The 13,905-nt window shown below is 34.1% G+C and overlaps 1 protein-coding gene across 3 annotated transcripts in view; it reads left to right on the top strand.

Annotated features, from left to right (window-relative positions):
- PDGFC (platelet derived growth factor C) overlaps positions 1-10,532 on the top strand; it is a 215,818-nt gene extending 205,286 nt beyond the window's left edge. For all 3 annotated transcript variants that reach the window (XM_063664233.1, XM_063664231.1, XM_063664232.1), the window contains 2 exons: positions 4,154-4,371; positions 8,937-10,532. In XM_063664233.1, the coding sequence (XP_063520303.1) occupies positions 4,154-4,371; positions 8,937-9,053 (335 nt within the window). In that variant the 3' untranslated portion in view covers positions 9,054-10,532. The remainder of the gene's footprint in view (positions 1-4,153; positions 4,372-8,936) is intronic.
- Positions 10,533-13,905: the final 3,373 nt, after the last annotated feature.

The raw sequence follows: 13,905 nt of genomic DNA, 5'->3' as shown, positions 1-13,905 counted from the left end.
GATTCATAGCAAGAAAACAAGAACCTGAAAGAACTCACACCATAATAATTTTTAACTATATAAATTTGCTGTTGAAATAATCACTTTTGCCCATATGGGTGTATCTTTCTCTAAGAGTGAAAGTGATGTTAATTAAACCTAATTCTACATGGCCAAGAAATTGGAAGTAATCTTAACTGAGTTTTCTATAAAATTACCTAATTTTTTTAGTAACATTGGAATTGGAAAGCATCCGTAGCAGACACAAATGAAAATGTATAGAAATAACTGTTTAATTACAATGCACTCAAAATATCTGTTTTAGTCTGTCAGAAACATTGAAATCTACCGCTTGGGAGAATGCAATGACAGCCTACAGAATTTATATGAAAGGAACAATGTTCGGTTAATTTGAGCCATTCACAAGGGCAGATTGCACCAGACTTGCTCTTCTAAACCTTGTCAGAAGGAAACCCGATTCCTGCCCTTTCCTGCTCTAAGAGTTGCAGCTTTTTTGGATCATGAGCTTCAATCTCAGCAGGTCATGTTCAGACTTGCCCCGCCCTGCTATTTCACTATGCCAACAGACGTGGTTTCCTTTTGGCTATATTTGAAATCAGTGTTCAAGTGCCTGGGCAGTTGAGTCCTGTCCAGATGCTGAAAGCTGTTACATATTTATAAGATTTGATCTTGATGAATAACTTGATGAATAACTTACGAGCAACACTTCTTCCCTTCCCTCCCACTTAGGAACAGGAAGATGAAGATCTGCAAGACTAGCTGAAATATCCATGAATTGAGCCCTTGTTAGCAAATTTGAAGTTGATTATCATGTTGATCTGTAAGAAGCAGGGGCAGTGAATCAGGTTCTAAACTGAGATCTAGTTTTTTGACAGCTGATTTCTGGATTTGGGCCTAAAAACCTCCCTTCTAGCCAAGCCTTTATGCCTGAAAATGTACGCCTGGTGCTCAAAGATTTGGCCAGAGGCTAGCTTGCATTCAAAAGCATCGGAAGCTGAACAGATCTTTCAGATACTCATTTAACACTTTCAAAATTGAAGCCCTTTGCAGTTTTCCAAATTTATTAACTTTTTAAGCATGCAGTAAGTGTGAGAAAAGCAGTGTACATTTTTGGAACTTTACATAAACTAAAATACAGGTGTGGGATAACATCTATATAGACAAAACCAACTCACCTCCTGAGAGTATCTCTACAAAGGAATAAGGAGTCAAACTTTTAAAAGCTTCTAATTAGACATTGAAATAGATTTCCCACAGAATAAACATCACAGTGTTACCGCATTCATCTTAGAAAGACCACCCTCAGATTACATTACAGTAATAGACTGTCTTTGGACTGAATATCTTAAAAGAATGAACAACTAACAAAGAAAAATATTACTGTTTTTTGTAGCAAAATTTATAATATTAATGACATTTGCATTTAAAAATAATGATTTTTGTTGGTGATGTGCTCAAAATCTGCATTCTTTAGAAAAACAAACTAATACCTGTATTTGTTTTCTTAGGAGATAATTATGAAAAGGAAAAAAATCTGAAGACCAACTTTTACAAATATTTGGCAGAGGGAAACTTCCTTAATATTATAGTTAAGCTATTCAAAAAGTATGCTTTGGTACATTATCTTTCTTTTTTCTTTTCCTTTTTCTCTTTATTTTATTTGCCTTTCCCCCTCTAAAAGTACTATACAATGTTTCAAGAATATATGACATATGACTTAACGAAGCTTATATGCATTTGAAGCCTTAGCAGTAGGCAGCATAAATTTCAAAATGAAATGCCAAATTTAAAATCCTTAGTTATATTTTTAGAAAACTGTGGACTGCATAAATGCTTTACTTTTTTTTCTTTCACTTTCTTCCTCTAGTTCAGGGTTTTCATTCATACCTTGCTACTGCTACAAAAAAAATACTGTATTTTCTAAGTCAAGCTTAACTAGTGCGTAAAAAGGGCTTTTGACTTTTGTGTCAAACATGATAAATGAGTGGAAGCTAAGTTAAAAGTGTGTTTAAATTTTCACATTGTAGCAGGTATCACAACTTACTTCACTTGGGAAATCTGTCTAACCTTTTATTGTGGTTAAGTAAACATTTTAAAGGGAACATGTACAATCTCATTTTCTATTATGAAATAGCATATTTAAAACTGCTTGACATAGGTGAATATGCTTTGAGAGCTGAGAGCTTCTTCACTCACATTCTAAAGAAGTATAATTCTTAAATAAGCATTGAAGACTTTGGCAACCAGATTTTGTGTTTGTGCATATTTTAAGTCTTCTTCCTCCTTGCCCAGGCATTAAATACTAGAGAAAAGCTTCAAATAAGCTCATATATAGTTTTAACAACAAAAGAGGAATGTATGCATATACTATTAGATCAGCAAAATGAAACCAGGTAAAATATGTGATACCATTTAGCATAATGAGCTCATTACTTTTATTAGGGATAAGTTGGCCTATTCAGAGCATTTGAAAGATTTGCTCTTAAATATTTAAAAGCTTTGCTTTCACAGGATCATTTTCAGATTGAAAAGAAATCTTTCAGTAGCCAAATGAAACAATGACTTTCCCTTGAGTTAGAAAAATAATTTTTTAGCTGAATAAGGTGTTGAAATGGACTCATTGAATTAGGATTTCTTTGGTGCTTTCCTATACTTGACTCAGGTTTTAGTCTATCATATAGTTTACATACATTTATAATTTACAATTACCTATGCATAATTTTATAATACGTTTCTTAAAATACTTAAATTATAGAAGACAATTAAGACAATTTAAGTATTAAAAACACCTGATCACATGTATGACAAATCCAAGAAAATAAGCATTTGATTCTTACCTTGTCACTTAAAAATTAATAAAAATTAGCTTTTAATTTAAAAAATTGGATTACATCATGATTATTTCTACTTGAAGCCATCTTTAACCGGAAAATAGCTTTCTTTTTTTTCATTCATGTCTGTGTTATCCATATTAGTGGAAAGGTGTTTAAGTAGGTTTATTATATTTTAGATGCTATTTCTAAATTTTTAAAAAACTTTATTAGGAGAAAAAAACCCTGAAGGCATATATGGTATCTGAAAGTATTCAATCTCATTGGAATTGCTTTATTTGAATATTTCTAGGGAAAAAAAATAGGCTGAGATATAAGGCAGAAAATAAATTATATTAGAAGTGTTTATCCTAATAGTAATTACCTACTATTCATGTGATATGTATAAATTCACATTGAACATGGCATGTTATTTTGATATAATTTTCCTGAGGCGGAATCATTTTGTAGTTAAAAACAATGGTTCTTTGAGGATTTACTGCAACAGAGAATATTTTGTTTGGTCCTCAAAAGTAGGTATTCTTTCATAGAATAAAGCACAAACAGCGTAGTTAACCAACTTGCTAAAGGAGTAGAGGCAGGGGTTGTAAATCAGATAAATTAAACATTTCTTCCACCCATTAGCAGGGGAAGGATAGATATCTGAAGGAGTTTAGTTTAGTTAGTCTGAATTTCCAAGATGGGAAATCATTCAATGCATTTGAAGCATTGCCTTCCGACAACTTCTGCTCTTATAAAGTATGTCATTTTTTTTTTCACTCATGGTTTACACAGCTGTCTTCAAATGTGCATTCTCTTCATGCTTTTTTTATATTTTATGATTGTTATTGCCATAGAGATTATAGATAGAGCTGTTGACACATTTCAATAAATTGTTCTTCACTAATTGTATGAGCCTAAAATCCTTTTAAGAATTATACTTGTTTTTTAATCAAAGCATTCATCATTTTGTATTTTATTCTTCTCTCCGGTGTTCTCCATGTCTATTTTTTTTTTACTAAGGTTAAAACGTGTGGCCTTTTTTGTCTGTATAAAGTTTCCTATTTATAGCTTTCAACTGTTTTGTTGGCTCTGTTCTTAATATTACACAATGGCATCTCTTTACTGGTCGCTAAGTCATAATGAAGCTTTGTTTACTATGAACTAGAAGGTCCAATTTGTAGTTGTATATCTCTAAAATCTATTTACAATAAGAGCGGATATTGTTATGGATATTGTTCATGAAATAACGTAAGATTTCTTTATGAAAAGAGCTTAATGAAATACATTCAGGCTGAAAGCATCAACATCTATTTTTCTTTGCTTTCTTTTATACCATATAGTGGTGGATCTGAACCTTCTAACGGAGGAGGTAAGATTATACAGCTGCACACCTCGTAACTTCTCAGTGTCCATAAGGGAAGAACTAAAGAGAACCGATACCATTTTCTGGCCAGGTTGTCTCCTGGTTAAACGCTGTGGTGGGAACTGTGCCTGTTGTCTCCACAATTGCAATGAATGTCAATGTGTCCCAAGCAAAGTTACTAAAAAATACCACGAGGTAGGTATACAATTTTCTTTTTGGTTTCCTTTGGGTATTTTATGTCTTAGAACAAAACAATTAATCTGAAATGCGTTTATGTTTGGAAAAAAGATGTAGTATTCATGGGGAAAAAAACGAGGTATACAAACAGTTTATGTTTTTATTTTTTAAAATTAGCACCTTTAATTAAAATTCCAGATATTAGGGATTTAGAAAGCTTATTCTCTGGTAGTATGACATGAGTGGTCAGTGAAGTTTTTGCCTCTCATACCAAAAATAAAGTGTTTTCTGAGGGAAAAAAAATGAGTACAGTTTTTCAACTTTTAAACTTTTCAAAATATGAAGGAAAAATATTTCAAAGACAAGCTCAGAGATAAGTTATTGCCTGCTTTGGAGAAAGGAGAGCTTTGATATTTATTTTTCTACTTGGGACAACAGAGACTCCTAAGATGACATATTCATAATTATAATAAACTTTGTATTATTCATGTTGCTTCAAATAACATGTTAAACTTTGTGTGGATGTTTTAACCTTTCATCTCTTTATTCTTTGGAATGAAAGAAAATATAATATGACATGTTAGTAATTATTGTTTTTTAGAACCCTGGAAACCTTAGAACTTGTACACTTAATGTTTTTGTTAGTGATGGAGTCTCCCAATTAAATCCCAACACCTCCCCCAGCAGCATCATACAGCATCATTCTATCAGGAAGCCATCCTTCTTGATGAGTCAACTTGAATTGCTACAAAACATTTACATTAGACCAAGTCAAAATCTGCCCTTCTGACATCATTTCAATATGACTGCCTTTCCTTTCATTTTTTTCCATTAAATAAGAATACAGAATAAATATCTACCTAATAAATAAAATGATTTTTCATATGCATCAAGATTTCAGTGAAATCCTTAATGAAGTGAAAGCCTAGCTCTAGAATGGAAACAGGTTCCTTTGTCTTCACGAATCCAGTGCTTTTTTTTCCACTTTATCAATTGCCAACACAATATTGGTGAAGGGCAGGAAAATCATGTCATAGGAAGTGTAGTTTATGAAACCATGCATGTTTAGGTTACCTAACAGATGAGGGTTTCACTGAACACTTTATGCATATGAAAAATCATTTTATTCATTAAGTAGATATTTATTTCATGTTATTTTATTTAGTGGAAAAAAGTAAAGGTCATGAAGTAATTTTTAAATGAAGCCAGAAGGGCAGATTTTTATTGGTGTAATTTAAAGGCTTTGTAAAATTTAAAGTTGACTTTTCAAGATGGATGGTTTCCTGATACATGTATAGTACCTGATGCTGCTGGAGGAGGAGATGGGATATAATAATTGAAGAAAACTAAAAGATACTATAGCATGATAATGTTATTAATAAGATTCTTACTTTCTGTGTCAATCACTGGATCTCTTTGTGGGAAGACATTTTAGCCAAATAAATATATTTTCTTAATGCTTTTTCTAAGTTCCACCTAAGAATTTTCAGAAAAGCAAGTCAGTAACTTTATATATATATAAACTTAGATGTTGTATCTTCATTGAAATGCTGGTGTCCTACCAGTCCTAGCATGACTAATTCATCCTCAGCGCATCTGTAGGGCTTCAAAGGTACTCTATTAGAGAACTTTTACTATTTCAAAATTATTGTCTATTTTTCTTTGTTTCTATTGAATTGAGAGCTAAGGAAAACAAAAGTCACATTACAGTGTAATGCTTGAGAACACAAACTCCAAAGCTAGACATCCCAGGTTTGAACCTAACATTTGTTTGCTGTGTGACTTTGAGCAAATTGCTCAGCCCTCGTGCCTAAATTCCTCATCTATAAGGTGAGTCTCCAACCCTCATGCTTTATTGTGAGGATTTAGTGGGTTGATATTTACAAAACACTTAGAATTAAGCCTGGCAATTTTCATGCCATTAATATATATTAGCTGCTCTCTCACTCATCTTTGCTTTTTCACCGTGCCTAGTCTTATTCTTTGGTTATGGCAAATGATCAATAAAGATTTAATGAATTTTGCCCTGAAGCAGGAAAGATATTCTGGCCAAAAGATCTACAGGATACTCTGACAATATTAAAATATTTGTTCCTTTTTCTCTGTTCTTACTTGGCTCAATAATTTTCATCTTGTTTATATTTTTATATATTTAATTTTTTATGAAATAATAGTCTTACGTTCTTACATTATGTCTGTTTGTTTTGCACAAACAAACCTGAAAATGTATAGCATTCATTTGCCTGATTCTAGTACTGAATCCCTGTTCCCAGTGCTCTGTGGTTCTCAAAAGTTCAAGGCCATTTTGTTTGAACGTGTTGAGCAATGGTCCATGAGCATTTGTTCCTTGCTGGTTCTCTCTGTGTCTTATCTACTATCTTCCACAATCTCTGGCTCAGCTTCTCCCTGGACATTCTTCTTCACGGACTTATCATTTTAATTTCAACCTCTCCGTCTAAATTTTCTGAGATGAACGTTAGCCCTGTTTCGTTTCTGGTGGCATAATCTATGTCCTTTTCCTCTTTAATATTGTCTGGGACCTGCTGATCATTTTCCAAGTCTACTTTTCTCTTCCAAAGTCAAAACTTTCAAAACGAATTAAAAACAAGAACAACTGATTGTATCCTCCACCATTAGAATTTCTTATCCAGGACTTAAATTTCTAGAACATTGAGAGATTTTTCTGCTATTTGTAAATCTCCATGAGCATCAGGAGACAAAGACAGGAGACTTTGATTCAGCAAATGCATCTTGGCATATGCATGCTAGAGGAAGCAAGGATTGCAGCCTGGCCTGACTGTTAGGACCATGTATGGTGGCCTCTCTAACCTTTACCTTACATAGTAATTTTTTTTCCCTTGCTGAATGGGAAAATGCATACAGGTGGACACAGGAATTGAAGACGTTGGCTATGCCAATATTGCAATTTATCTTAGCCACCCACCCAACCTCATTCCAGAAACAATTTGTAGCAAGAGTGTGATAAGGAATAGTGCCAATATCTGAAATGTAGTTAGTCTGACACACTAAATTGTTCAAAAATAATAAATCAGTACTAACATAAAATAATATTCAGTAGCCATTGAGTTAAATTTCACTTTAAAGAAATAAAGTCAAAGTAATTTTTATTTCAGAATTGTGAAATAGATGAGAAAACTACTTTAAAAGTTTATAATTTCTAATTGTTATTACAAGGCTTTGAAGTTTATCTCTTCAGGAAGAAAGTTACTAAATAAATAGAATGTATGAGCAGTGATATTCTGAGTCTATAAAATTATTATCTATCTCTCTAATAATTCATCTCTGGGCTAGGTACAAATAAAGGCTGTGTCACTTACTCTGTCTAAGCCTCTGTTCACTCATGTGTAAAATAGGGTAATAATTGTAAATTACTTCATAGAATTCTTGTAAGTTAAAGTATGTAAAAACGTTATTATTGTGCCTGGCACCCAGTAAGCATTCAAAAAATGTTAGCTAATTAACCTCTGATATTACCACATACTCCAGTGAGGTATGCATTCTCTGTTTTTCTTTTAAGTCTTTAAATAGAACAGTCATAAGACTTGACTTGTGCCTTTTTGGATTAATGAACATTTTTAGGAATGGTAGCTTTTAGAAATGGCTTTATGAGGTTATCTATGTCATATCCAAAAAGTAGAGATGCTAGAAAATTTCATATTATTTTGTGCTCTGGCCTTTGTTCATAATCCAAACAAAATACAATTTCCTAAACTTTATTGTTTCTATCATAAGAAATAAAATGTAATACACTTAAATAGGTAGCAACACCAAATACTTTAATTAATATTTTATAGAGTACACAACTGCATCTTTTTGTCTTAGTATTAAGAGGAAATATGTGTAGTATAAGTGTCAATCTTGCTGTATTTTTATTAAAACCTTGACAATCCGAACTGCAGATAACTTTATTTAATAGAGGCATCATTGTTATTATTGCCAAACCTCTTCTCACTGCACAGTAGGATCCAGCTGCAGGAAGTTAGCTGTGACTGGGGCTGATGTCTATGAAGTACATCTAATCCATCTCATCAAGTTTATAGAGGACTTGAAGTGTAGCCAAGAAAATTAATGAGTGGCATAATTGAGCAGACTCAGCTGTGGAGTGATCATGTTTCTTTCCACAGTATTTCTGCACTTGAGTGTATTGCATCAAGTATAAATATTTGTTAAATGTGTGAATAAATGAATGCGTGCAAGAAAGCGACAAACAGAAAAACGAATTTTGTATTGGTAGTTCCAAAATACTTAAGGTGAAATTCTAAAATAGGCAGATAAATAAAATAACAATTGCATGGTGAGTCTTTCCATTTAAGTACTGTTCCTTATTCAGAGACAAAATGCTTCCAGATTGTTGGCGTTAAAATGTCTGTGCTTTCATGAAACGATGATGATTTTTTTTTTTTTTGGTGGGAGAGTGTTTTCATAATGCATGCTCTAGGAAAAATTAAAATGTATGTCTTTCTTGGGCCCCAAGATTCTTTTCTAAAATGTTACTTGTTTGTAAAAGCAAGTCATAGACATTCGTTGATTTTTAAAAGTGGCTTACTATTATTCCCTTTCAGGTCCTTCAGTTGAGACCAAAGACCGGTGTCAGGGGATTGCATAAATCACTCACCGACGTGGCCCTGGAGCACCATGAGGAGTGTGACTGTGTGTGCAGAGGGAGCACAGGAGGATAGCCACATCACCACCAGCAGCTCTTGCCCAGAGCTGTGCAGTGCAGTGGCTGATTCTGTTAGAGAACTTATGCGTTATCTCCATCCTTAATCTCAGTTGTTTGCTTCAAGGACCTTTCATCTTCAGGATTTACAGTGCATTCTGAAAGAGGAGACCTCAAACAGAATTAGGAATTGTGCAACAGCTCTTTTCAGAGGAGGCCTAAAGGACAGGAGAAAAGGTCTTCAATCGTGGAAAGAAAATTAAATGTTGTATTAAATAGATCACCAGCTAGTTTCAGAGTTACCATGTACCTATTCCACTAGCTGGGTTCTATATTTCAGTTCTTTTGATACGGCTTAGGGTAATGTCAGCACAGGAAAAAAACTGTGCAAGTGAACACCTGATTCTGTTGCCTTGCTTAACTCTAAAGCTCCATGTCCTGGGCCTAAAATCGTATAAAATCTGGATTTTTTTTTTTTTTTTGCTCATATTCACATATGTAAACCAGAACATTCTATGTACTACAAACCTGGTTTTTAAAAAGGAACTATGTTGCTATGAATTAAACTTGTGTCATGCTGATAGGACAGACTGGATTTTTCATATTTCTTATTAAAATTTCTGCCATTTAGAAGAAGAGAACTACATTCATGGTTTGGAAGCGACAAACCTGAAAAGAAGAGTGGCCTTATCTTCACTTTATCGATAAGTCAGTTTATTTGTTTCATTGTGTACATTTTTATATTCTCCTTTTGACATTATAACTGTTGGCTTTTCTAATCTTGTTAAATGTATCTATTTTTACCAAAGGTATTTAATATTCTTTTTTATGACAACTTAGATCAACTATTTTTAGCTTGGTAAATTTTTCTAAACAGAATTGTTATAGCCAGAGGAACAAAGATGATATAAAATATTGTTGCTCTGACAAAAATACATGTATTTCATTCTCGTATGGTGCTAGAGTTAGATTAATCTGCATTTTAAAAAACTGAATTGGAATAGAATTGGTAAGTTGCAAAGACTTTTTGAAAATAATTAAATTATCATACCTTCCATTCCTGTTATTGGAGATGAAAATAAAAAGCAACTTATGAAAGTAGACATTCAGATCCAGCCGTTACTAACCTATTCCTTTTTTGGGGAAATCTGAGCCTAGCTCAGAAAAACATAAAGCACCTTGAAAAAGACTTGGCAGCTTCCTGACAAAGCGTGCTGTGCTGTGCAGTAGGAACACATCCTATTTATTGTGATGTTAACGGTTTTATTATCTTAAACTCTGTTCCATACACTTGTATAAATACATGGGTATTTTTATGTACAGAAGTATATCCCTTAACCAGTTCACTTATTGTACTCTGGCAATTTAAAAGAAAATCAGTAAAATATTTTGCTTGTAAAATGCTTAATGTCGTGCCTAGGTTATGTGGTGACTATTTGAATTAAAAATGTATTGAATCATCAAATAAAAGAATGTGGCTATTTTGGGGAGAAAATTATGTGTGTGTGTGCTCAAGATTCATCTCTTGGACTCTGAGAAAATGAAAGATAAAATTTTGTGTTATGATTTTCATTATGCAAAAGCATACGTCAGTTCAAAAGACAAAAAAGGGAAGATCCCTGTGAGCCTTCTCTGCCTCTTGTTTCCAATGCCTTTGAGCAGTGGTTTTATTTTTCTTACTGGTCTTAATACAGATTTCTGGTAATTTAAGTTTCACCTGACTTGAAAGTTGTTGTATGGTTTATGAAATGCTTGGTGATAGGTGGTATGGTAGTATGAAACTGGAAAAAAACTTTCAGGTTTCCACTCGTGTCTTCATTGTCACTGGCAACTACTAAATGGGGTGAGCATAAATTGATTTGGTGTATGGATTATTTTACATTGCACACTTCAAGATATGGTTCCTCAGTTCCAGACATAGATTCGTATTCAGGGCTGGTATCTTCAGCATCCTTTCCTCAGCCTTTCAACTTGCCAGAGATGTCTAGTGTCCAGGGCCTTCTGTCTTCAGACTACTCTTCAGGCAAGCACCCTTTTCCTGTGCTTTGACACCTGCAGTTCTGCCCTGCCTCCAACTATGTGGAAAACAAAGAAACAAAATGAGCCTATATGTTCTGTCTTACTTCCTTACCTTTTCCTAGTTTTGTCCTATCCATATAGAGGCCAACTAGATATATGGAATATGCAAAGTAGTAAGTAGTTGGCAATTTACAACTTTCATTAGTATAGTAAAGACTACTAAGTCTTAGTAAATAGCCTGTTTAACTGTGTTTAATCCATTGTTTCCAATCTTTGAACGAAATATATTTCCCTTTTTTAATATTTATTTTTTGTTTACTTATAAAATCTTGACAGCCAGAAGAGTTCATAAAGGTAGCAGTCCTCAGTTGCCAGTCGGTGAGTGGTTACCATGTGAGGACTAACCACTTTATAATCACTTACTCATAGATCATCCTGTGTATTTTACTAAACACACACACACACACACACACACACACACACACACACACACACATAAATAGTACATGTGACCCTAATTTCTGAGAAGTCCAGTAAGTATTGACTGTATTGACTACACACTGTTTTGTGTATGATATCTGTGTTTCAAGCCTTTGTCCTTGAGCCATGGGCTGTTTGCCTAGTGATGTTTACTAAAATAAAAGCAAGCCTTAAATGTCATGAGGCAGGTGTTCATGTCTACATTTTTCATTTCTATATCTCATTTCTACATTCCCCCCCCCCCATCTAATAATTCTCATGTGCACTTGGAAAAGGTGCAAAGACCAAAGTAATGAGAAGCTGCACTGTGAGAAACATCCTGGTTATGACTTGGTTACCCTCGGTGCATCCCTGTCTCCAGGTGCATTGACGATGGTTTGGTTACCTTCAGTGCATCCCTGTCTCCAGGTGCATTGACTTCTGCTTGTGATTTGGTTTAAGAAAACGCAGAAAATGCAAGTTTTACACTTAATGTAATATCCTTATCTCTAAAAGCATAATGTGATAGCCTCCCTTCTGATATGTCGGACTGTTTCAATTATGTATTATAAACACAGTTAAAAATTAAAACATCCTTTATATTCACAAGAAGGAGTAGGAAAATTGAAAATACAGCAGAACTCTTAGTTCAGATGCTGTAACAAAATACTACAGACTGGCAAGCTTTTAAACAACAGAAACTTATTTCTCACCGTTGGATGTTGGAAGTCCACCATCAGGGTACCAGTATGGTCTGGTTCTGGTGAAGGCTGTCTTCTGAATTGCAGACTGTCATCTCTGTGATGTCCTCACTTTACAGAAAAGATGGTGAGATAACTCTCTGTGGACTCTTTTGTATGGGCACAATCCTATTCATTCACAATCCTCCACCCTCATGACCTGATTACCTCCCGAAGATTCCACCTTTTAATACCATCCTATTGGGGGTTAGGGCTTCAAATATGACTTTGCGGAGACACAAACATTTAATCCATTGCAATAGATCACTTGCTTCACATACTGTTTTCCCTACATGCCCCATATGTAATCTATCAGGAAGTCTCATTGACTTTGATTTTTTTATCTTTCTTGTATTTGTCTCTCCCTCTCCATTTCTGTAGCTCCTGCCCTAATACAAACCCTCATCACGTCTCACTGCCTTTATCCTGCAACAGCTCCATTTTTTGACTCCCACTCTCCCTGTCTGTTCTCCCTCTCCTCTGATCCATCCTTTACTCCACTAACAGGGGGGTCTTTCAGACAAATCTGATTGTCACTTGGGTGGAAATTTTATGATGCAACTCCACATGATTAAACTTTAATCTTTGTATCATGGACAGAATCCTTCAAAATGCCATTGTTTACTATTTTCTGCTCGTTTTGTACCATTAAACATAATACAACTATTTTCTGCTCATTTTGTACCATTAAACATAATACAATTCAATATTATGAATACTTGTGATTTCCTGAAAATACCAATATCCCCTCAAATTTCTGTGCTGCCCCATGCTGTGTTTTCTTTGGAGCACTGTCGGAGTGTTGTTCCTACACTTACCTATCTCTGTCACTTCTGCTTAAGTCTCAGCTCAACTGGACTTCTCAGTGAAGCTTTCTTTCCTACCTTCAATCCCACTGGCACCATTTCCATTATGCTTCCAGGGATATTCAATTACAAATATAGTCATATCATATTATAATGACTTGCTCCCATTTTGATTTCTCATTAGACCCCCAGTCTAATTGCACTCCTAGCAAGAATTATCTCATTCTTCTTTCCCTCAATGCCTAGTTAGGAATTTAATCAAATTAGGGGGTCAGAAACAATTTACATTGATGAGTAAGTAAATATACAAATGAACCAATGTGTTTTTCACTGAATATGAAACAATTCTAGAGTTCATAGATATCTCTAAACTTCAGCTACCTAATCTATAAAATGAAGTTAGTAGATTGGAACTGGGTGTTTTTTAGTGGTAAACAGTCCATTCTACTAGTACTGTTGGGGCAGCTACCAAAAGGACTAACCCTAACCCTAAAAGGAGCAAGCCAAAAAGTCTTGTTCCTTTTGGTGCAACGTGATACAATTACTTTTTGTTTAACAGTGCTTTGAGACTATGTTTGGTTTTCCAGTGAATGACTTTCCTGCCAACCGTATCTCAGGTACCATGACAGATATCTCAGATAACTCTTTTTAAAGTCACAGAGATTAACACATTTATGTATTATTTGTATCTTAGACACTTTTTCCATAGTATGATTAAATACTGTCAGAATTTAAAACTATATTTAAAATATGAATATATGAAAATATCCATGATTGATGATTTAGAATTTCCTTATGAATAATCCTGACTGATTGAAAAAATGCTGATTGATTTTTGCATCATCAA

This window comes from Pongo pygmaeus, chromosome 3 (genome assembly GCF_028885625.2).
Source record: "Pongo pygmaeus isolate AG05252 chromosome 3, NHGRI_mPonPyg2-v2.0_pri, whole genome shotgun sequence".
NCBI lineage: Eukaryota > Metazoa > Chordata > Mammalia > Primates > Hominidae > Pongo > Pongo pygmaeus.
The sequence above is the reverse complement of the archived record's forward strand: the minus strand, read 5'-3'. Positions and strand labels throughout refer to the sequence as shown.